Genomic DNA, 24464 nt, shown 5'->3' with positions numbered 1-24464 from the left:
TTAGAAAAGCCAGTATGGAGGTCATGATTTAAAAAAAATCTTGGCTTTGAAAACCTTTACAAGTGAAGCTGGTCTGATCACGGTGCATTCAGGGCTTCTCTTTGGTTTAGTGTGAGTGGTTGCCCATAGAAAACTATCTCCCTACAGTCACTTGTAGCTCAGGACCAAAAATTTCAACCAGATAAAAGAGAAATCTCAGATGTGAATATGTGTTAACGTATTATTTGTTGCATACACACTTGACAAAACTCAAACTTGCATTTGACAGATAGGAATATGTAAAGATGTGTTTTAAATGTGTGCAAAGAACTAAGTCTATTTGAAATGGGGGGAAACTAACCGAAATCAGTCAATGGATGTAGACTTTCATATTGCAACATGAGGGCCAGGTGTTGGTAAAAACATGCCATGTTTGTTATACCTTGTCTATTCAGAAATAGGACATACCTGAACCCTTATGCCAGAGACTGGCTTCTCTGTGACTGTCTTCTGAGTGGAGATGAATAGCACTATGCCAGGCTTAAGTCAATCAAGGTTGACCTGGCAGCATATTCTGAGTTTAAGAGGATTGCTACTTAGAAGATGAAGACAAGGGAATGATAATCTTAACTAGAGGATGTTCCTAATTTTTTTGTCAATGAGTTTATCCATTTAGAGAGAACCTGGGGTAATGTAGGGTGGACCTATGTCTATTCTTAGTATGGGGGACAAACATTGTTCCAGGCCTGGGAACAAAGTAACTTACTGAAAGGAGAAGCCCATAAGTTTTTGTAACAATCCCAGTGAACTTGCATGACAGGCTTGTTTGGAACTAAAATAAAGTCTCTAACTTTATTGTTATATGGTTTCAATATTGTTAACAGCTAGTTTTTTTCTTCTTCTCTGTCTCTATTATTTTTCAGGTTAAGCCTAACCATGGAGTGGCTCATAGTTGCATTTGTAGCCCTGCTTTTGACCAGCCAAGTCCGCTCTGAAGAAATCCCATATGAGCACCTTATCTCTCAGATATCGGCATGTCCTAAAGAGTGTCACTGCCCTCCAAGTTTCCCTAATGCTGTTTACTGTGACAACAAGGGTCTGAAACGCATACCTAACATCCCACCCTACACCTGGTACCTCTACCTCCAAAACAACCTGATTGATGTCCTGTCAGCAGATGCTCTGCGCAACGCCACACAACTGAGGTGGATCAACCTTAACGCAACAAAATCACAGGTGAAGGCCTGGAGGCAGATGCTCTAAAGCCATGTCCACCTTGTACAACCTTTACATGGAAGACAATTTTGCTGACTTCCATTCCATCTCCTCTGCCTGCTAAATTAGAGCAGTTGCGGCTCTCCCGAAATAGAATCTCAAAGATCCCACCGGTGTCTTCTCGGATGGACCATCCTCACTTGCTGGATCTGCAAAGGCAACAAGCTACAGGATGATGCAGTTACTGAGGTCAATCTGAAAGGCCTCAAGAACTTGATCCAGAATCAATTTAGCAAAGAATCAGTTAAATACCATGCCCCTCGGCCTACCACCCACAAAACCACACAGATCTTTTTGGACAGCACAATATTGAAAGGATTCCGGCTGAGTACTTTAAAAGGTCTTCCAAATTGGTGTCTCTCAGGCTCAACCGCAATAAGCTGGCTAATGGAGGCATCCCAAAATGTGTTTAATCTTTCCAGCATCTTAGATCTACAGCTTTCTCATAACCAGCTCACAGAGATACCCGTTTCATTCTTCTGGTTTGGAGCACCTGCATTTGGATCACAATAAGATCAAGAGTAAGTCCACAACCAAAGTTCTGAACATGCCCTGTTGTATGTTGTACATGTAGACTTCCTTTGTATTTTTGCTAATATCATTTGGTAAACAGGTCTCCATTCATACTGTTGTCCTTTTCTAGACAAAGGTCACATCTATGGTTGTGTCCAAAGCATATGACTTTCTGCCATTAAATAAGCATGTAGTCAATACTTGCTTGATTATCTCTCTAAAGCTCTAAAGACTGTATGGTGCCTGTGAAAGCCTGTCTGAAACTAGCTTCCTAAAGAATTTCTTCATAAGCAAAACAAACTTTTTAAGTTACTGGCTGACCAGAAGCAAGGAAGCCTCCTAAGTCCAAGGTATACTTTCATTTTCCGCATTCTGCTCCATCTTGCACACAGCCATTGTCCATGTCCAAAATGATGGCACACGGACAGTGTGCAGACCATTGCAGAACATGAACAGCTGAAGTATACTTTAGACTTTAGACTTTGGATGCACCCTTAATTGTTTTATGCCTGCATGTCTGTGACTTTATCAGTAAGATGTATTTTTTTCTGTAATTTCCATAGGTGTGAATAGCTCTGACATCTGTCCACCTGGTACACTCGATATTATCTAGATGAAGATGGTCCACGTCTCCGTTACCTTCGCCTTGATGGCAAATGAGATCAACCCCCCTATTCCACGAGAGCTGATGATGTGTTTCCGTCTCCTCAGGGCTAATTGTTATATAAAGATGCTACACCATCTTGATCCTGTCCATTTCATTTACCGGCCCTGAAAAATGTATGGGAAACTAATACACTTGAAAAGGTAAAAAAAATAGGACTATCTATTTGTAATTCAGAAATACATATTGAAAACTGTACACTGCTGAAAAGACCACTGAGTCTTTAGTTTTTGACCAATAAAAGCCCTGTTAAATAAAGCTAGTTAAGAAGGCTGGTGAATTGTACCAGTATCCAAAATATGATAATTCAGTTGTCTCCCATTCTGCGTCTTTCAGTTTGTGGTAGAGATCAATAAAACTGGTTCATATTTGCATTTACAGATGGTTTCTTCATGGCTATATTGTAAAAACACTGTTGCCTTTTCTTAATTTCCTACATATGGAAAACTAACAGACCGGCGGTTTGTGGGAAACACCCATTATCTGTTCAATGTTTCTGTATAATGAAGAGAGCTCCAAAACAATTGTCCTCATTTTGCATGAATGTAATTTCCCCATCCTGTGCAAAACTATTTTAATTATCCATCATTATCCAAAACTATTTTACCTCACCACACCATTCTGGGGTGTTCTTTAGGCACAGAAGACATTGTGGTCTGATTATAGAGCAGAATTGTAATTAAAGTTAGTTACATAGTGTGGGTTTATTAGATTTTATTGAATGCTATGGATGTTCTTTAGTATACATACAGAACCAACAGAAGATAAATTAGAATTTTTTTGTGCCTCTGTTATAGTGACTGATATGTACTGACATTTAAGATTTTAAAAAATACGTTTATTTTTAACATTGCTTTACATATTTTTACAATAATTATTTCACATATTCAATCAATAGTTAGTATGACATCATTTTGAAAGAAGCTGCCTCTTTAGGACAGGAAGATGTACTGTGACCTACTGTTTTAAAAAATTAATGTATAAATACAGTTTAATTGTGGAACCTTCTAGGCTGATTTTAAAATGTATTAAAATGTAAAAAAAAAAAAAAACATTTTAAACGCACAAATGTAACAATTATTTTTTCTTTGTTCATATTTATCACTTCAACCTTCTTTGCAGAAAAAAAGTAATATGTGAGATTAATGTCACAAACTGTGAGAACATTGTCAAAAGGGAAAATATAAAAATGAGATCAACTTTTGTTTGATGTTCCTGATTAAACAGTAAGTCCAGCATTGTCTCTGCATTATTAATTATTCATTTGTCATTATATACATCAAGCAGCCAGTTAGGTATCCTCTTTTTAAAAGGAAATATAATTCACAAGCAATGTACTATTCTACAATAATTTAACGTGATTAGATTCATGATTTGTTTTAACTTGCACTCAGTTGTAGCTTTTGCTAAACATTCAGTTTCAGTAAAAGCAACTCCCATCAATCAAGGCGATTTATTTAAGATTTTTAGATGTATTGCAAAACTTCTCATTAGAATTTGATGTATAGGAAATACTGTACCAAGCTCATCTTTGGTCTCTGTGGTTAAAAAAAAAAAAAACCTTTTAAAGCAAAACAAGTGTGCAACAGAACACTTACTTTTAAATATTTATACACATCTGATGGAGAGAAAGAGCAACAGTGTGTGTACAGTACCTGGCTATCAAGTGAAACAATAGCTTCATTTATGCTGCGAGGCCCAATACATATATTTTAGTTTCATCTGTTACGCTGACTTTAGACACAGCTGACTGTGTTACAGTAAATCCTCAACCACACAGTGCAGGGCTGTGCAGCTTAAATTGATCTTGCAAGTAAATGGATTTCCTTGGCACAATCTAGTGGGTTTGCATGGATATTGATGCAATGCTCGGTCCAGCTAAGGAACTTTTTGGTGTATTTGGTGTCCCTTAAAGCTCAAATATGTAATATCACACACATAAATGTCACATATAATCAAACAAAGTGAAAAAGTGGTTAAAAAGGTCAACAAGACTTTGAGTAACACTTAAACATATCAGTGTGACTGAAACAAAATGCAGCATGTGTCAGATGTTATTAAAAATTCGGAATAGCTCAACAGTCCCGGTCCTTAACTAATGCTGGATTTTTATTTCATGTGACTCAGCAAAAATATGATTAGCAGAGAAAGGGAATTAGTATAGAAAAATAGTCTGAGGCCTTTAAAAACATCCCACCGAACATTAAAAGCAGGCACTTGTACGGCACTTCCTGATAGGTTAGCAGGTTTTCTTCAGTCAATCTCTGCACAGAGGTACTAAGCAGGGTTTTAGCACCAAGTCTTGGCACAGAGCAGAATGGAGGTCTTTTCTACCTCTCAGCATTACACTAACAGAGGAGCCTCACAGAGGGGCCCATTGTGCGCCGGGGCCCTGCAGATCCCTACATGAAAGCAGAATATGCCTCACGCTCACCTCAGGAAAAGGAAGACAAATATCTCACTTAGAACTGAACTTATGTGTCTCTTCAGGAAACAAAAAAAAGACAGATCGTTGTAAGGGATTAAAGGATTTTTGCAGTTGGGGGTCTGTGATTGTGCAAATTGTGTGTCCGTTCAGTGGTGTGTGTGTGTGTGCGATGCAGTGTTGGTATGGGGTGGGCACTGCTGTAGATGTGACCAAAAACTCGATTTCTCCCTTTTCTCAGTCTCACTTCTTACCTTCACATATTCAAGGCAGGTAGGGCACAGGGGTCTGGGAGTGTGTGTACACGTACACTTCACACACACCCAGAAGCATCCACACACAGAAACACACTCACTGTGAGTGACCCATTGCCATTGGCCAGGCCCACCAACCCTCTGCCTGTCAGATCTGAAGAACAGGACCATTTGGGAAAGGAGAGACAGAGGTAAGGGTTCTGCTGTGTGTTCTTCTTAATGTTGGTGCTGTGCTTTAGAGCAGGAACCAGACCTAAAGGCTTCTTGGGGTCCCTTCTGCTGCTAAGCCTCAGTTGTACTTGGCCACTGAGGCTAAGCTAAAAAAAAGCTCAAATGAACTTCTGTACTGAGGCTTTCATTTTGTTTTGTTTTTAAATGTTTGTCTTGTATTTGACTGGCTTTGTGATATAAGATGTACACCATGGTCTTAATGAATCTCCTTCTAGTTCTTGTAATAGTACATTTGCAAAGTTAAAATAGTTCACGTAGTTCATATACACCTTTTCTTAGGCTTTCTTTATTTCTTTTGTGGATTTCTGGCTTGATGATATAATACCTCTATGCTCCATCAACTTCATGAATCTTCTAACAATACAGTAATGTTGAAACTCAAACAAGATTTTTTAAGTGGGGTTAACAGGTGATCTGTGTGGTAGTGATGGCAATTTATGTATGTTCTTTATTGGCCAGTTTACTATTCCATGGTTTTTGGGGTTTGTTTTGTGTGTGATGATGTTTGTGCTTGATTTTTAAGAGATTAGTCCATTTTTTAAGCCTTACCAATAAAATATTGCAAATAATCTAGGACAGCTGTAATTACTGTTAGAGACTCATGATGTCTGGTCATTAGCACACTGTTCAGGTCAAGGGCCATATTATAGAAACCTCCCGTTTCAAATCTTCAGATGAATCTTCAGTGGTTAAACTATCTTGATATGTTAAATCGGGCGGTCATATGTCAATATTCTCATTCTCATGGATTTCAGGATTTTCAAATAATCTGATAGGACAGCTGTAATTACTGTTAGAGACTCATGATGTCTGGTCATTAGCAAACTGTTCAGGTCAAGGGCCATATTATAGAAACCTCCCGTTTCAAATCTTCAGATGAATCTTCAGTTATAACAGTAATCGCCAAACAGATGAGATTTAGTAGATATGTCTGTAATATGTGTTTCATTAAGCTGCAATGCTCATATTTATGCATTTTGACTTATTGGAAGTAAATAAGTCATAATTTTGGCAATATTGGCGGAACCAATAGAGAAGAAGCAATTGTCAAATCAATGAGTTTGTGGAACGCTGTCGGGTAGAGCCAAAAACAACAGTGGGATAGTTAATTCTCACACACACACACTCACACGGGGTCCACGCACTGCAAACACTGTTAAGAGTGTGTAAAAGCCAAGCTCTGTGTGCAGTATAGTCCCCTCTTTCAGTATTTCCCCAGCTGAAGCTGTAAGGCACTGGTACACTGACGCTTTACTGTGAGACGACTGAACTAGTTTGTGACTATATCTAATCAATATCACTAATATATAATCTCTATTCATCATGTGACGTGATGGCATGTGTTCACTAGCTGTAAGAAACCAACAGGGAACTGTTTTATGTCTAAAAATGCAGTGGTTTCTAGAGTGCAGCTATGCCCCAAAATAGCCTTCACTGAGAGTTACGTGGATGTGTGTGTATGAAAGAGAGAGAGATAGAGAGAGATCGTAACTCATTGCCATGCTGTCCACAAACCTCGGTGGAATTTCGAACTTGAGTGTAGAGTCAGACACTCATAAAGAGGCTCTGTTGGAGTTCTCCCTCTTTTTCTCTCTTTCGCCTAGTTCTCTCCGTTTCACCCCGAGGACCAGAACTTGGTCTGCACATCAAGTACACCCTCCTCTTCCTTCACTCCATTTGGTCATTGCTTTCCTCTGAGCCTCTTACCATTCATAAGAAATGTATATATTCCACATTAGCTCAAATTCTAATAATGATAACTGTTGGGGAAAAAAACTAACATTATGTGTTTGATAACAAACCTTGAGAGAGAATACAAAGCAGTGCACGTGAGATTAAGAATATGAAGAATGCTTTATAATGCATGATACTCCAAATAAATATTTGACAAATCTTTCTTATATACAGTATTACAAATTGAGAGTTTTGGACATTGTTAGTTATTAAGAACTTGTGATTATGGGCATATAGAATCTTCTGCCAGACTTAAATCCAGTCAGCAGAATTTCCACCCAAAACCAGCACAGAAAATGGAAAAACATCTGCAGATTTCCTCTATAGGTCAGCTGATGACAATGGGAAAATAATGTTTTATTTTCTTTCAATTAGTATGGTTTTGTGGTAGATAATTTACCCATAGTCTTAAAAATAAAGGTCCCAAAGGGGGGATTTTGCAGCAATAAGAGCCACTTTAGTGAACAGTTTCTATACAAATCATTTTTTTTTTCTTATTTTGAAGAACATTTGAATAATGTAAAGAACGTGTTTCCACTATAAAGAACCTTTTGTGCAATGGAAATGTTCCATGCACTCTTACAAATAAAGGTGCTTCACGATGCCATAGAAGAACCTTTTTATCTAAATGATTCCATAAAGAACCTTTAACATCTGAAGAACCTTTCTGCTTCACAAAAGGTTCCTAGTAGTGAAAAAATGTTCTTCAGATTACGAAAATGCAAGAAAGAGATGGTTCTTTAAAGAACATTTGACTGAATATTTCATTGTGGAACAAAAAATTGGTAATTGCTTGAAGAACCTTTTGAAGTAACTTTATTTTTAAGAGTGTGGATTCTTTCTGGACCCATATAAAGCATTCATTCAAAGATACCTAAAGTCAAGTCAACTTTTTTTACAACCTGTGCTATTTACAAAAATAAATAAATGAAAATGCTAAACCTTTTATGATGTCATGCTTCTCACCTGTGAACTTTCAACTTTAACTCACAAAGCAGTCATTGAGTGTGTTCAAGGTGGCTGCTTGGTTAGTTGGTTGCTTCTTGGCTCTTGTAAGTGAGCGAAAGACTGTAGAGGTTTGTATTTCAGTATTACTGGCTGCCTACACCCTGGTAATGAATACTGTGTTCTCCAATCTTACAAAGTTGTTTCCTGTAATGACAGGTGCATGGTGAGCCAGAGTCCATGATTTTTAAGATACTTGTGCCTCTTGTTAGAACATGTTAATTTACCTCCCCAGGGGTGTGTTATATTTTTTAAATGATCAAAAATAAAATACATTTTATATGGTTATGTTGCTTGATATATATTGTGGGCTGATTATGCTGCTATATACAACCAGCCATTCACAAGAATCATCTTTTTCAAATTGTTTACTACTCTGCTTCTACATGAACATTTTAAGCTCTCCCCAAACAATAATCCATCTGATTCTGTGTCTAGAAGGAAGATGATAACGCTGAGGTTGATGTGGGGACTCCTGGTCCTGTGTGTGGTGGCAGCCTCTCCCCGCAGATATGCCAGACAAGCGGAACTAGATAACTATGACAACAACAATGTGGACTTAGACAAGAATGTGGATGGTGATGATGTCTATGACTATTACGATGGAATTGATGAACCACAGGTGAGAGATTTATTTCAAGGTTTCAAAATTCATAAACTGGTTAAACTATCTTGATGTGTTAAAATGGAAGGTCATATGTCAATATTCTCATTCTCATGGATTTCATGATGTCCCCTGTCTTTTTTGCAGCCTAGTTTCCATAAATGGGTTTTTCATTAGTACCTGAATTCTTTCATTTCAAGTAAAAGTCCTATTTTCCAATATATGTCCCATCTAAGTGTTTCGAATCGAGCCTTATTCATATTTGGACCTCGGTTTAATGATTCCTATTTCTACAAATTCATTAGTTTCCTCCAGCCTGTAAAGATGGCTAATGTTCAAGCATTGGACTCGGTTCTAATTGACATGCAGGAATGTATTTCTGCAGTTTTGCTTCAGGGTGACAACTTTTCATTTGCTCTGCTCATCCAAATGTTCCTGGGGATAATAGTATCCCGCTTTGTCAGTCTTTGGTTTATGATTTTCATTTAGAAACTGGTTTCTAAACCAGCTGCTGTGCTTTAGGGTCGGTCACTGAGGGCATGTGGGCCTGTATTTACTCATCCTGGCTGATTTCAGAACAGTATTCTGCTATGCATACTAATATTTATCCCTTCTTGGTGAAATTAAGCTTCGCAAGGACCATCATTTTCAGTAAATTGCCTTTTTATGATTGTCCTTGTATGTTGTTTAAAGAACTGCTCATGGACAGAGGCATACTGGTGCAGCAAAGTTCACTGTGTCAGACTGATTTATCATTCTTTTTTTTAATGTAACAAATACTTTTCTTGGACATATCATCTGTATGATGGACAGACCAGATGTTGTTCAACGTAAAATGTTCTCAACTGAATTTTTCCACTGGCACAGTCTTATGTAATGGGATGCAGACACTCGCATTTTTACTGAACTGAAACTCACTCATAATCAATAATTGTGCAACACTAGTCATACTTGTACATTAGATTATTTCACTAATAATTTAGCTGGATGCACAATAACATCATTGAAAGTAGCTCAAAGCATCTAATTTTGCCAACACTTTCTGTCTAGTTGGTTGTCATTTCCTAAATTACATTTGTAGCAGAATCCACATAGAACATATTTTCATTTTAAAGTAATGTTTTAGTTAATAATATTAATTTGGGAATGTCTGGTATTATTATACTTAATGTTCTTTACACACTTTATTGAATGGAATGTTGTTGTAAACTGGGGTTTGAGGGTCAGAAGTTAAGGTATGCAGGTGTGAAGAAATTTATCATCTTCAACATGGAAAAAAAAAGGCAAAACTATGTTTGAATGCATGGCATAAGCCAAGATGGGTTTTTAGAAGAATTACATTGAAGCCAAGAGACTTAACTTGATCCTGATGTGCATGATATGTAGTTAAACCCACAATCAAAAGCACACTTGTGAATTGCCACACATTTTCCTTGTGTAAGGCTCTTAATTTTCAACTCTTTCGGATATGATGAATGTTTCATAAGGTGTGGGAACGTTTGTGGGAATCATTTTTATTATTATGAAGATATGCAGTTTCCAAACTGTAGTTAATTTAGATTTCTGGTACAACTCTTTAATATAAATACACTGACTAAATGTATCATACATAACCAATCAGATGTTAAGACTTTGTTTTTGAGGAGTTATAAGTTGCTTGTACATGTAAGAGTGCTTGTAGGTTCCTTAGGCACATGTTGTATTTGTCTGTGTAAATGTATGTACAAACAGAGACATTTAATGTATGTGCAGGTGTATTTGTATTATACTTTCACTCGAGTGACAGCTGAAATGTTGCTCCTGCCGTAATGTCAGTCTTGGGATCTAAAGGTTGCACTTATCAATATACCTGTTTCTGAGAAGGTGTAAAGTTATACCAACAAAAAGCATGAAGGCATACAATGCAACACAAAAAAGGCGTACAATCTAAGAATATGTCATGGACTATAGTGTCGAACGCAGCATTAAGATCAAATAAAACTAGTATTGAGACACCTAATGACCCCTTAGAGTAAAACTATTATGCAAACTGTTGCATTGCTTCCACAACAGAAAGATAAAAAACTTAAAAACTTACACAACACAATGCACATTCCTTTATAAAATCATCTTTTGTCTGACTTTCAGACTAACAAAATGCTGACAGGCTTGTGAGTCACAGGTCTGGCTGCTGTAGAATAGATTTTAGTAGGGGTTCCAGAAAGCTCCTCATGCATCCCAGTATCTGAAATTACTCATTGGCACTGTTCATTGCTTTACACATTGTTGATTTCTTTTAGCCATTCTTTTAGCATTTGGCTTTGCGTGTTTGGCTAGGTTGTTGTTTGAAAAGCAAGCATAGTCCAAGCAAGGCCTCTCAAAGGCTTGCTGTTTTTTTACGGACTCTCAGCATTAGTAGATTTCTGCGATTTGTACCTCATACCTGATTGTTGACAGAATTAATAGTGTAGTGCATTTTAATAAAATAACGGTTCTACAGCTTAATAATTGTAATTTAAAAAAATAATTATTTTTAATAGGATCAAGTTGACTATTATGTGAGACAACTGAGATGGGTCCTCTGGAGTTAACTGAACACCCTGGAAAGAAAATGGGCAGAAAAATTTATTTTTCTGCTACCATGTATGTCTTGGTTCCACAAGGACCATTTCTGGAGAATAGCAGCTGCTTGCAGATGAGACGGTGAATGGTTTCACAGCTCCCCACTCTGGATTGTAGTGGAATCAAATACTAAAAATGCTGATAAAAGTAGTCAATATTAGCAGAGCAAATGAAATAAAAAATGAATAGAATAGATGTAAACATCACCACATCAATATGATCTGTAATTTGTCTCACACCTCGGAACAATTAGCATTTACAAGGAAAATGGTGACTTTGAAAGCTTTAAATGAATAGGTGGATACCCATTGAAAAGCCTTTTCTCTTTCAATGGGACAGCTATTTGCAGAGTCACACCTTTAACTGAACCTCTAAATAATTTGTGTTACAATCAAATGTGTTAATGTGTCTGCAAGACTCTAATGCTTTAGTAGGACAAACTAATGTCTAATGAATAACTGGTTTGTATCTGGGATATTTTGAAAACCATATGTGTTGTATATCAATTCAGTATAGCTCAAGGGTGTTCAGTCCCAGTCATAGGGAGCCAACATCCTACATATTTCGGTTCCAGCCTGACCCAATTTATCTGCTTAGAAGTTTCTAATAATTCTCAAGACTTTAATTATCTGGCTCAGTTGTGTAAGCATTGTTAGGGTTTGTAACTTAACAAAAATCAATATAGCATACCGGCCTAAATTCCTCTTGCAGATAGAGATTGGAACGTTGAGCCCCGATGAGGATTTTGATCCTTCACACCATGCCTCATTGGAGGAGGAGGAAGAGGAGGAGAGAGAAGACAAGGAATCACCCATAAAGCCTCAGCTGATTCCATCAGGCTTTGGGGAGTCAGGGACTCTGATGGGCCCTAGTGCACAGGGAGGTTTGTACTATGCATAGACAAACACACACACTACTAATTGTCATGACTGGCATGCCAACCATTTCATCATGCTGTTGTTCCATTTAACTGGAAATCTGATTGGTTAAATGTGTTTTAATAATTCTTTAACTTGCTTTTTATATGCACCATATTCAATTCATCACTTGTGTTTACTGAACCAGTCCATATGTATCTAAGTGTATTTCTAATTCTAATAAGTTTTCTAACACCTAACCTTGTCTTGAACAAGAGGAGGAGCTTCGTCTGACGCCCACTGACATCCTTCAGATTTCTGGGGACATTTCAGGTTCTGGAGTGCCTTTGGGCTCAGGAGGTCCTGGGACCTCTGGTGACATATCAGGTTCTGTGGACTCAGAGGACCTAGGTTCTGGAGTCTCTGGACTTTCTGGTTCAGGCATAATATTGATCTCAGGTAGAGGTCAGTACTCAGGACTTTGGTTTGCTTTATATATTTACACTGATAGAAAAAAATGTGTTCAAATTGTACATTTAGGGTTACAGAAGCCTGTAAATTGGGCAGTAATCTTGTACCTTATCTACCTTTAGATGGTGCATATTAGATGTCCCGTTACAATTTTTTTGTAAATTTTTCCTGAGAGTGTAGCTTGAGAGGAGCTAGTTTTTCTCTGCGTGGAGTCAAATTTCTGGTATCTACCTGTTAGACCTTAGTGAGGAGGGATTTCCTAAGGGTTTTAAAGCAAGAAATCATGATCTGTAATTCACAACCATTAAACTGTTTTGTATTGGTTAAAATGTTGATCCAAAATGGGTAACTCGTAATCATTGCCAGCATTGCTGTCATATTGTTATCTCTCATCTACTGTTGAGGAGGCTAATTTCTTTCTTGCCACCCCACCTTGTCTCTCACAAGAGGAGGAGCTCCACGTGACGTTTGAAACCATTCCACACGAGGCCTCTAGGGATTTTGGGGAGTATGGAATCTCTTGGGTGTCTGGAGCTTCTGGGTTACCTGAGGTGTCAGGAGAATCTGGGGCCTCTGGGGTACCCGAGGTGTCAGGAGAACCTGAGGCCTCTGGAGTATGCGAGCTGTCAGGAGAGTCTGGGGCCTCTGGGGTACCTGAAGTGTCAGGAGAACCTGGGGTCTCTGGGGTACCTGAGGTATCAGGAGAACCTGGGTTCTCTGGGGTACTTGACTGCTTAGGAGAATATGGGGTTCCAGAGGTTTCTGGAGAGCCTGGAGCATCTGGGGTACATGAAATGTCAGGAGAGTCTGGGCTCTCTGGGGTGCCAGAGGTGTCTGGAGAATCTGGGCTCTCTGGGTTGCCTGAGGTGTCTGGAGAATCTGGGCTCTCTGGGGTGCCTGAGGTGTCTGGAGAATCTGGGCTCTCTGGGGTGCCAGAGGTATCGGGAGAGTCCGGGACCTCCGGGATGCCTGAGATGTTTGGAGAGCCTGTGGTCACTGTGCTGCCTGATGTGTCTGGGGTCCCAGAGGAGACTAAACAGCCTAAGGTCATTTTCGAGTCTGGAGAATCTGGGAGCCCAGAAGAGTCTGGGGTGACTGAGGCCCCAGTCGTCACCACTGAAATATTAATACCTGACTTAGATGAAGGTCAGTACCATAATATCAATACTATGCACTTCTATGACTTAGATATATGACAGAAATCTGGTAGTATTGTCTACAGCTTACTGGAGTCGTTATTTGGAGAGAAAAAAAAGCTTAGAAGAATAGTTTAGACAAGCTTAGCAAGAGTTAGAATTACTATTGAATTTATTGTTGCACCCATCAATTCTAAGCTCTAAGCATTTTCTACAAATCCTCTAAAATTACTTAATTTAACTGGCTGAACATGGTTTAATATGTATTCACTTGCTTTGGTGTGCATTATAACAATAATAATCATTACCATCACAAATTCTCAGTGTCAGTATTACTCACTGTGTGTCCTGTTCCATTGTTAATCTGTCCATGTGCTAATCTGTCTCCTAACACCTTCATGTTGTTGTGTTTAACAAGAGGAAGCGATACTCCTAACTACCCCAACCACTCCCTTGGAGGGGACTGGGGGTGAAATAGGGTCAGGGGTACCTGATTTTGACAAAGATATTGAAACAGATCAAACAGGTCAGTGTTTCACTCATATTTAAACATTCTTAAGGCAATTAAGTTGATTCCATAATATGTATCCTCAGTAGTTTTAAGACCTGGTCAGTGTGACATGTAATTTAGTTTTGTTGCTACCATAGATACCCACATATCACTATGAAGTTCTGTTCTGCAATATTCTGCAGGGGTGTCCAATCCTGCTCCTGGAATGCCACAAATTCCTTCAGTTAAGCTCCAAAACACCTGCCTAGAAAGTTTTTTTTTTGTCCATCTGACAACCTTGAGAACCTGGAGAACCTTTTTGGTATGAAAATTGTAACTTAATGAGAGTATGACAACCAGAAAACTAACATTATTGTCTTCATTTGGATTGGGGGTGAATGCTTTGGGATTTGTTTAGGTTTATGAAATACACCAAAAAAATAAATTCCATTGCCTATCCTCTCAGGATACCTGGAATCACTGTTATAAGTATCCCAGGCACATAGTTTTTCCATTTTTTTTACCATAAACCCCATAAAAATGATGCAAGTTTCAGATCTGCCAAAGTTTCTCCATGGCGCTGAAACCTACAGATGTCCAAGTTCCGCTCCCCGTGCAACTGATACTCGACTGCCATTGACTCATCTGCGTTTGATGGGAGGGGCTTACCGATAGGTCAACTGGGTAATGGAGCTAAAGGCTGCACTAAAATGGCACTAAGGGAGCAGGACTAAACACCTCTGCTGTACTGTATGCAGCATATGTTCATGTGAATTTTTAGTCTCTTAACAATATGATATAAAAATGTGCAAAAACTGTTTGCCTCATGTCTCTCAATAGATGGCGGCTGGCATATGCATCAGTACAGTTTCTGTGTTTTAACATGTACTTGTGTCTGTCTTCTGAATGCCACCTGTTAATCTGGTGGTAAGGTATGGCTACCTGTATGCTCTGCACCTGCCTGGTTGGATCTGTGTACTGTGATGACCTTAAACTGGACCGTGTTCCTCCCCTCTCCAAAGAAACCACTCATTTCTATGCCCGCTACAACAAAATTGCTAAGATCAGCAAGTCTGACTTCATCAACCTGAGTATGTGTTTAATCAAAGGGACAGTTAAAGTTTTAATCATGTCACAGTTAAATCAAGCCAGTATGAAATGACAAAAAAAAGTATCAAATCAAGCACTGCCCTACATTTTTTTTAGCTGAATATCTGGGTTAATTCAATAATAAATCACATTACAGAAGTAATATTGCAAATAGGTTGCAATTCCTGTTGACTTGAAGGCTAGAGTGAGTTCATAGACTGCAGTTTGTCTAATAACATTTCATAACCAGATCTGTTAGCTTAATCAATATTTGATAGCTTTAGCTTTAGTTTTTATTCATGAACTTCACTGAATGATCTTTTTGTCTTTTGTTGTTATAAAGATAAATTAAAGAGGATTGATTTGACCAGCAATGGCATATCCAGGATCGATGATGATGCTTTCTTTGGCCTTCCTGCTCTGGAGGAGTTGATATTACGAGATAATAGTATTAGACAACTTCCAGCTCTAGCACCCTCTATGACCCTGATTGATGCCTCTCACAACCAGCTGGGCAGCACTGGCATTCAAAGAGAGGCTTTTAAGGTAAGAAAAGCAGTAAGAATACTGAGGTTTCCTTACATGGTAGTCCTTGATCCTGATAGCAAACCCAAAGGAACAACTTACAATTCATTTAGAGAAAACTTAACAAGATGTGATGAGTTTATCTAAGATAATTTTGTTTGACGGAATTGTTAACATTTCATGATTTCTGTATCTAGGACATGTCGGGGCTACTTTACCTTTACTTGACAGACAACAACATAGACCACATCCCAGTTCCTTTGCCTGACAGTCTGCGCTCTCTGCACCTACAGGTACCTGTACTCCCACCTCACTAGCGCCACATTGTGGACATCTATGGCACTTGCCACTTTACTGAAACTAACATTTGTATATAGTTTTTAACTGAAAGTAGCTAGTTTATATTTAAAAAGTCTTTCTGGTGATCTGCATAGTGATCTTTAATGGACACTGACATCTTTAAAAACATTATTCATTTTATCATGCAGAATAACAATATCCAAATGATGCACGAGGATACCTTCTGCAATCCACATGACTTGAATTACATCCGCAACGCTCTTGAGGATGTTCGCCTGGACGGTAACCCCATCAACCTCAGCAGAACCCCACAGGCCTACATATGTTTGCCACGTATCCCTGTTGGTGCCCTTATTTAAGCCGAAAAAATGCACACGTACAAAACTCACACGTATGCACATGCCTCAAAACTCCTCTGTGCGTACCTCTCTCTCTCTCTTTTTTAACTTCGGGCTCAAGCAAACACTTGGATATGAATGGCCGTCTTTAAAAGAGGTTGGCATAAATACATAAACTCAACCTCTCACAGGAGTTCTGGCGGACACGTCCAACTCTACGCTGCTTGTGTTTCTACCTATTGACACAGTACATACTTTTAATAATGTAGGAAGTTTGTAATCATATCTGGATTTATGATGTCTCAAACACATGTGTGTCTAGCCTCATAAACAGAGAAAAAGAGAACCATGCGTAACTCGGAACATGTTTTATTTATCAAATACTAATGAACAAGTGCAAATATGAACAAAACCGCACAAAAACCCTCTTTTGTGTCCTGTACTGGTTGCCTGACTGGGGTTAGCTGCAAAAGCCAGCCCAAATTGTTTAAATATGTTTGTTTTGTAAATGAAATATTGTTCATATTCATAGAGAATTTAACAAATGTTTATCATAGTTAACATAAACTAATTGAAGCTGGTGCTTAATGAACTTTTTGAAAGGTAAATTTGACTAATGCAATAAAAAACGCATTCTAACAATTTATTTGTTTGTAAAGTCTGTACTGTAATATAAATATAAAAGATGTTTTTTTTATTATTATTATTTTACAAGAACTGCAATATTATGGTATATCACAATTCAAGCTGTTGTAATGACCAGTGGCCTTCAAAATGAACATTGTATTGGGGGTTGAGAATTGATTGGGGGGAATGGGGGGTAAATATTAGCTCAGCTTTGTGTGTTTTGTATGGAAATAATCACACCTGAATAAAGTTTTCTGATGACCTCTCCAAAACAGAGGTGGCTTAACGTTTTCATTGTTAGCTTGTAAAGTCTTCAAAGGCATGAAAGCAACACTTATCGCTCTCTTAAACAAGCATAGCTATTAACATTACAAAACAAATCACTGTTATACAACACAATCCGCTTCTGGCAACAGAAAACAGTTTTGCTTTAAAAAGAAGGTGTACAAAAAAAGAAGACATATATACATATAATGGGTCCCGCTCAGAACAGTTAGTTCCATATTAGAAGTTCTCAATGAGCTTTTCAAACAAGTTGAGGAATTTCTGCCTCCTCTCTAAAGAAGCTGGTTCCATCACTAAGGGAACTGAGGTATCTGTTCCTTCTGTACTATCATTTAGATTAGCCGTCTGCTCTACTTTTTCCATCCCACGCTGCTGCTCTAGAATGGCACGCTCTCGTTCGAGCTTTGCCCGTTCTCTGTCAAGAATCGCTCTTTCCTTTTCCAGCTGAGCTCGGATGTACTCCACAGAGGCCCTGTCTCTCTCCACAGCGGCCTTTTCTCTCTCCAGAGAGGCCCTGTCTCGGTCCAACGCTGCGAGTTCTCGTTCTACCCCTGCTCTTTCTCGATCTAAAACCATCTTCTCCCGCTCCAGGACCATCCTTTCGTATTCAATAGCAGCTTTGTCGCTCTCTAGGATGGCCCGTTCTTGCTCCATCTCGTCCCTGTCTCTGTCCAGCTCGACCCTATCTCGCCCCATATCTTCAGACATCATGTCATCGTCTTCGACGAACAGCTCGATCTCGCTTTTGTGCGGCTCCCGCGCCCTCTTGCTCCTCCTGCGTGTGGTGTTGTTCGGGCGATACTCGCTGTCGTCGCCCACAGTAGACGTGTCTAGAGCGACTTCACTTCCTGTGAGTCTACCCTCCATGGCATCGTCCATAAGGGAGAACCACGGCCAGTTAGTGGGGTTCACCGAGACGCCAGGTGGGGGATTCTTCATTTCCTGATACACGGAAAATACACAGAAACAAACAGTTTATGAGTGGTGAGCAAGCAGAGTGCAAGATCCTGCAGATTAGGTTTGTGTTACAACACGGTATGATAATCAGAATTGTGTAATGTAAATAACCATAATATTAATTTATAATGGCATTTAGGTTTGTATGTACATAGGTATGTATATAATACATTCATGCACCATACTTTTTAAATAAATTATATGCATCTTTTTATATATTTTATATTATATATTAATATAGATTTTTTTTATAATCCAATTGTATATGCATTTTATGACATTATGACGTGTACTATTAAAATGTAATGCAGTTAATTTTGTGTAATATTAAATAATGCTGTTTAAGAATATAATACATTCATGAAAATATGAAATTTAAATTGAACATTTAATATATATATATATATATATATATATATATATATATATATATATATATATTAAATTAGAACTATTAAACACTCATAACATGGCATTAGCATACCTTATACTTCATCTTAAGGTTTTCCCATTTTCTCCTGGCCTGGCTGGCAGAAATTTCCCTTTGCAGACCCAGCTCTTTCAAGATGGCCCTATGACACAAAGATATGGAGACTTTACACACTAACTGCTGCAGGTTGTTGGAATAAACATATACTGCATGCTTCTTTATTGGTGCAACGACTTGAATGTGTGAGAATGCATGTGGAACTGTGTGCTGGCGGTGAATGGTTTACCTATAAGCCAGAGTTGATGAATTTCTCTTTCCAGTGAAAAGGGAGTCGTTGGTCACGCGCAGCTTCACGAATCTAACAAATTCTTCATTTGACACTTTAAGCGCACACACAAAAACACAAATGCAGATGTTAATAACGGTAGGATACGTGATTTGTATAATGCATGCATCCAATTTGCGTGGCCAGCTCAATGCTAAACTGTTAAAACGGGACAGTTAATTAAATGCATTGGGACTTTAAATACATAAAGGTAATTGCTACTCACTTTTATAAATGAATTCTGCATGATCTGGGCCGTCCTTAATGTCCTCCGAGGGACTCTGTACAGTGTAAAGTTCGTGGTCCATACTTGTGTCTGTTGTCTTTGAGTCATCAAGTGTGCTACTCATGGCGCTAGTGCACAAGAGAAGGGCACTAGAAGAGAAAATGGAGGGTTTACGTTCATTCCCTCTGCTGTTGATTCATGGCGGCTCGAGTGCGCATACCGCCACCTACTGGACTGCGGTGATATCACAATGTCAAAAAAAGTTGGGAAAAGTAGTGTACAACAATTTTCTTAAACATGGATTTGGTATTAGAAATTCATATGTTAGCGTATTTTTTTCAAAATGTGGAACTGATACATAAATTAAACATTAAAATAGAAAGATTAAATAAAACTATACTTTATTACTAAAGCCTGTATCAACAGGATGTGCTTCTTTACAAACAAATAAATGGCTTTCAAAATTGTTTCTTCGTAAAACTGTAGTTTTGCAGTAGGGGCAATGATAATGTAGTGATGAAGACATCATATGACTTTTTTATTGTCAGAAATACCAGAATGGAAAACTTTACTGATAGAAATACCACAGAGCTGGTGGAGCACAAGAATTGGGGAAGCTGACATTTAAAGCCAGAATAGTTTAGAATAATAATAGAAAGAGAATAAATGTTAAATAGATTCTTCTTCCTCTTGGCAGAAAGAGCAGAGTGGAGAAATATTATGGTTAAGTTGATTATCTCCCCTAAAGTTACTGACTTTGCTGAACAAATCTGGCTAACCTAATGTGAATTATGAACACAGAACAAATTAACTCATTTGATACAAGGTTATATCACAGTTTTAAATGTTAAGGGCATATAAGGCCTTTTTAGAGATTCTGCCAAAGGTAAAACGGTCAAACATGTCCGAACAGCACATATTTACATTGACAAACTATGGAAAAGCAGCACAGTGAAATAACAAAATTGTGTTCTGCATGAAAGGGTGTGCTTTATAACCATCAGTTTAATTACCAAATGGCTTTACCAATGTCATTGTGGAGTTTTATATCATCTGCAATATGCAAAATTGTCTGATGTTTATGTCAAACCGAATCATTTTAATCTGTAAATAAACCATTCGTGGTTTACTAGCAGATATTGACCCTTTCAATGTGGCGGACTCACAGATGTTATAATAAAATATATTGACAGAACTATTCAGTAATCTAGACCTATTAACACTTTTCTTTATTCTTCTAAGTGTATTCATAAAGTTCCCGATGACTTTTTTTTTTTTTTTTTTTTTTTTTTTTACATAATATTATATTATTTTGCGTTTTGGTAAAAAAAAAAAAAAAAAAAAAAAAAAAACACCAACAGTTGCAAACGGGGCACTGTCTGTTTATTTCTATGGTCGTAACCATAGACATCATATGTCTATGGTCGTAACCAAGTATAGGTCTCTGCAGTAAAGTAATGGGAGTTACGTGATCTGATCTTTAGGATCTGTCATTCAGAAGCATGGCTTTTCTTATCACTGCTATGCTGATGACACCCAACTCTACTTCTCATTCCAGCCAGATGACCCGACGGTAGCTGCTCGCATTTCAGCCTGTCTGAGGGACATTTCTAGCTGGATGAATGACCATCACCTTCAGCTTAACCTTACAAAGACTGAACTCCTGGTGATTCCAGCTAACCCATTGATTCATCACAACTTCTCTATACAGCTGGGCTCGTCAACCATAACTCCTTCGAAGACAGCTAGAAACCTAGGTGTTGTGATGGATCATCAATTAAGCTTCAATGACCACATTGCTACAACGACCCGGTCCTGCAGGTTTGCCTTATACAACATTAGGAAGATTAGACCCTTCTTGTCAGAGCAAGCAACCCAACTTCTTGTCCAAGCTCTTGTTCTCTCCAGACTGGACTATTGTAATGCTCTCCTGGCGGGCCTTCCTGCATGTACTGTCAAGCCTCTGCAAATGATCCAGAATGCAGCAGCGAGGGTTGTCTTCAATGAGCCAAAAAAAGCTAATGTTACCCCTCTCCTCATCAGGTTACACTGGCTACCAGTAGCTGCTCACATCAAATTCAAGGTACTGATGCTTGCCTACAAGACGACCACTGGCACGGCACCAACTTACCTAAACTCACTGGTTAAATCCTATGTGCCCTCCAGAAGTTTGCGCTCTGCAGGTGAACAACGCCTTGTGGTGCCATCCCAAAGAAATTCAAAATCACTCTCACAGACCTTTTCCTGGACTGTGCCCAGCTGGTGGAATGACCTCCCAATCTCAATTCGTACAGCTGAGTCTTTACTCATTTTCAAGAAACGTCTAAAGACTCATCTTTTTCGCCTGCACTTAACCTACTAACACCAGTACTTTTCCTTTTCTTGTCTTTTTCATTTAATTAAAAAAAAAAAAAAAAAAACACCTGGCTATGCGTTCTATACTAGACTAACTGACACTTGTCATGGCACTTGTATACTGTTGTTGTTCTCTTGTTGACCTGACTGCTTCTATTGTTCTCATTTGTAAGTCGCTTTGGATAAAAGCGTCTGCTAAATGATTAAATGTAAATGTATTAGTTGATGTAATAGTGACGTTAGGTTTAGGGGTGGGGTTGGGTAAGGGGGATAATTTAGATTGCATGATTCAGAAACACCCAGCGGTTTCAAAACACCCATATGGTGATAAACGCCCACTTTTGCTCTGCAGAGACCTAAGTCTCGTCGTAACACCGCCGATTAAGAGAAGGTCAAAGCTGATTCGCTGAAAGCGGAAAACGTCACTTCCGCAAGCTCCTTAAGTACGTGAGACAAACGTTCGTTGGCCACGTTTTTCTTTCGACCGTTGAGGAGCAAGCAGCTAAAGCTCGCGTCTTTTTTAAGGCCTTCTTTGTTCTATTTTACACAACAGTTTAGCATTTTAGGATTTTTTTTGGATAACCAAAGACTATTTTTCTTCTTGGTTATGTTTCTTGAAATCACGACAATGAAAGGAGACTTCCAGAAGGACATCAAGACCGCGCCTGTTCATAAGACAAAGTGGTCAAAACCAAAGAGGAGGACATTTCTACGCGCAAAGATGGGCGAAAGGAGACGAAGGGCCCGCTCCACGACCACGAGACCGCAGCCGAGTCCGGGCCGTGTCGACAGTACAGCTACGGGGAATCAACGTTACCTAACAGCAGCCATGGCACCAAGAAACACAACGCAATATTTAATGGACCTGGTTTACGCTGATCGATTAGACGTTTCAGTGGAGGCGTGTGATGTAAGCCACGATTTCTCGATGCAGAGTAATGTCTCATTTGATGAGAGCGTTTTCTCAATGTCGGACTCTGATCACAACAGATCTTTGGACTTTCAGCAGCGAGACTTCGAGAACGTGTTCTTCAGAAATGAAATCTGAGGTGTTTCCGAAACCTGACTCGATTTCGTCGGAACGAGGCAACCGGGCAGCTGTGAAACCATAGACCGTAACATGTGCGTGAAAATGCCTATGCTCTTATTGTTAGTCCTGTAAATGTGTAATCGTATCGAACAATGTTTTATTACACTTCAGGCGTTCGACAGGATTCTTTCTGAGTTGCATGTTACGAGTTGAATGTGGTTTCATTTGTCGGCTCTCCTTGTTCTCACAGCATTGCGCAGACTCCAACTCCGGGAGGCGGAACGCTCTGCGTCACAGCTGCGCGATGACGTGTACACCACGCACCCAGTTGGGCCACACCACGTGGCCAGCAGGTAAACTCGCTCCACCCTTTGTGTACACGGTGTGAGAGCGTTGCTGTAACGTGCTGTTGCTGAGAAGTATGCATGCATTGTTCTGCCAACGGATGTGTGTGTGTTCCGAGACTTTTACAGGTTGCTGATCCTCCTCGGTGGATCTCAGCTGTCTGTGCAACCCATCCAGAGCCTTTGGGACAGAGCCGCATTGCTGCCTGCTCATCACTGCTGGGGAACTGTACATGCTGTGGTAAATGCTTGATGAATGTAAACCTACACAAGTACACTCAGAGCTACATCTCATGTGTGGTGATCTAGTTTGAGAACTTACTGTCAATATTGTATTAACTATTAAAATTTGTTGATTTGTTAACCTAAATCTGACTCATGTTCTCTTCTGTTTTTTAAACCTTGTGTACACTGCATTCCCATTAACTGATTATGTAACCAATTTCAACGTTATACTTGCATATACACTATAGCCTACATAAGCTTTGATTTACATGGCCGATTAAGTTTTATAATGCAAGCACAAGCCTTCACACCTTAGTTATGACCTTCTTCCCGTTTTCATGGACCTAGAACTGGTTTCCAGCCTGGGTACTGCAGGATGACTAATAATCAAATGACAAGGATACCGAATATGCCATCTTTATTTCTTACATGCTCCTGTCAGCCTTTGTTTTTGTGTACGTTATTTCTGGAGTTACAAATAATTTAAGTCTAAAATGAGATTTATAGGAGTACCAGAATTACTGTTTGTTGTCTGTGGGGTATTTGACGCCCCTTGCGCAATTTTGGCCCACAGAGCTTGAGGACTGCTGCTGAAGAACACTGGTGAGGGGAATATTTATTTTTTTTTTTTTTTTTTTTTTTGTGCAAATGAAGGGCTTTACAAATCATACTGTACAAGGTTTGGCATAAGAATTAATGTATCTAAAATTACGACCACAATTCACTTCCATTGTAAGTGATTCACTATGGCTTTAATTTTAAGAAAATAAAGAGACCGGAAATGGATGCTTTCATCAGATTATTCAAAGCTTTGAACAACGTGCATTAGCTATAAATGGAGGTTAGACTCTAATCTATTATTCCTAGCAAATCATCGTGGAGCAGAGGAATGTTTGAAAAAACACGTGACCAAACAAAGCTTCCAAAGTCCGATCAGTCCCCGATAAATTAAAGACTACAAACGTAATCCTCCTTTGATCGATACAGTTCTATGTAACCTGGTCTAATGATTTAGTTTGTTCCATTGAGAACACAATTCGTGTAGTCTGGTCAACGGATTCACATATTAATCAATATACAATTAGTGTACGATCATAATATTTGACTTGATTGAATTTAATAATTGTTTTAAAAGAGATTTTGGGTGAGCTGTTCGGGGTCTCTGAGAC

General features: G+C 38.8%; 2 protein-coding genes, 1 long non-coding RNA gene and 1 pseudogene across 3 annotated transcripts; 3 read left to right on the top strand and 1 right to left on the bottom strand.

Annotated features, from left to right (window-relative positions):
- Positions 1 to 906: 906 nt before the first annotated feature.
- LOC113047732 (keratocan-like) lies at positions 907 to 2542 on the top strand (annotated as a pseudogene).
- Positions 2543 to 5127: 2585 nt separating this feature from the next.
- LOC113048068 (collagen alpha-2(IV) chain-like) lies at positions 5128 to 16515 on the top strand. Its single transcript, XM_026209570.1, has 10 exons — positions 5128 to 5301; positions 8519 to 8702; positions 11997 to 12168; positions 12419 to 12607; positions 13061 to 13759; positions 14168 to 14275; positions 15172 to 15330; positions 15672 to 15874; positions 16051 to 16146; positions 16342 to 16515. The coding sequence occupies exons 2-10, from the start codon at positions 8526 to 8528 to the stop codon at positions 16510 to 16512; spliced, it is 1974 nt and encodes a 657-aa protein (XP_026065355.1). The 5' UTR covers positions 5128 to 5301; positions 8519 to 8525; the 3' UTR covers positions 16513 to 16515.
- A 1093-nt stretch (positions 16516 to 17608) lies between these two features.
- Positions 17609 to 19519, bottom strand: LOC113048616 (SAFB-like transcription modulator). Its single transcript, XM_026210484.1, has 4 exons — positions 19342 to 19519; positions 19077 to 19170; positions 18845 to 18932; positions 17609 to 18345 (listed from the first exon to the last, which is right to left on the bottom strand). The coding sequence occupies exons 1-4, from the start codon at positions 19463 to 19465 to the stop codon at positions 17623 to 17625; spliced, it is 1029 nt and encodes a 342-aa protein (XP_026066269.1). The 5' UTR covers positions 19466 to 19519; the 3' UTR covers positions 17609 to 17622.
- A 2615-nt stretch (positions 19520 to 22134) lies between these two features.
- Positions 22135 to 23440, top strand: LOC113048067 (uncharacterized). The gene is made up of 2 exons (XR_003276396.1): positions 22135 to 22818; positions 22977 to 23440. It is a non-coding gene; the product is annotated as an uncharacterized LOC113048067 (long non-coding RNA).
- Positions 23441 to 24464: the final 1024 nt, after the last annotated feature.

This window comes from Carassius auratus, chromosome 29 (genome assembly GCF_003368295.1).
Source record: "Carassius auratus strain Wakin chromosome 29, ASM336829v1, whole genome shotgun sequence".
NCBI lineage: Eukaryota > Metazoa > Chordata > Actinopteri > Cypriniformes > Cyprinidae > Carassius > Carassius auratus.
Note: the sequence above shows the minus strand (reverse complement) of the source record. Positions and strands in the feature narration are given on the sequence as shown.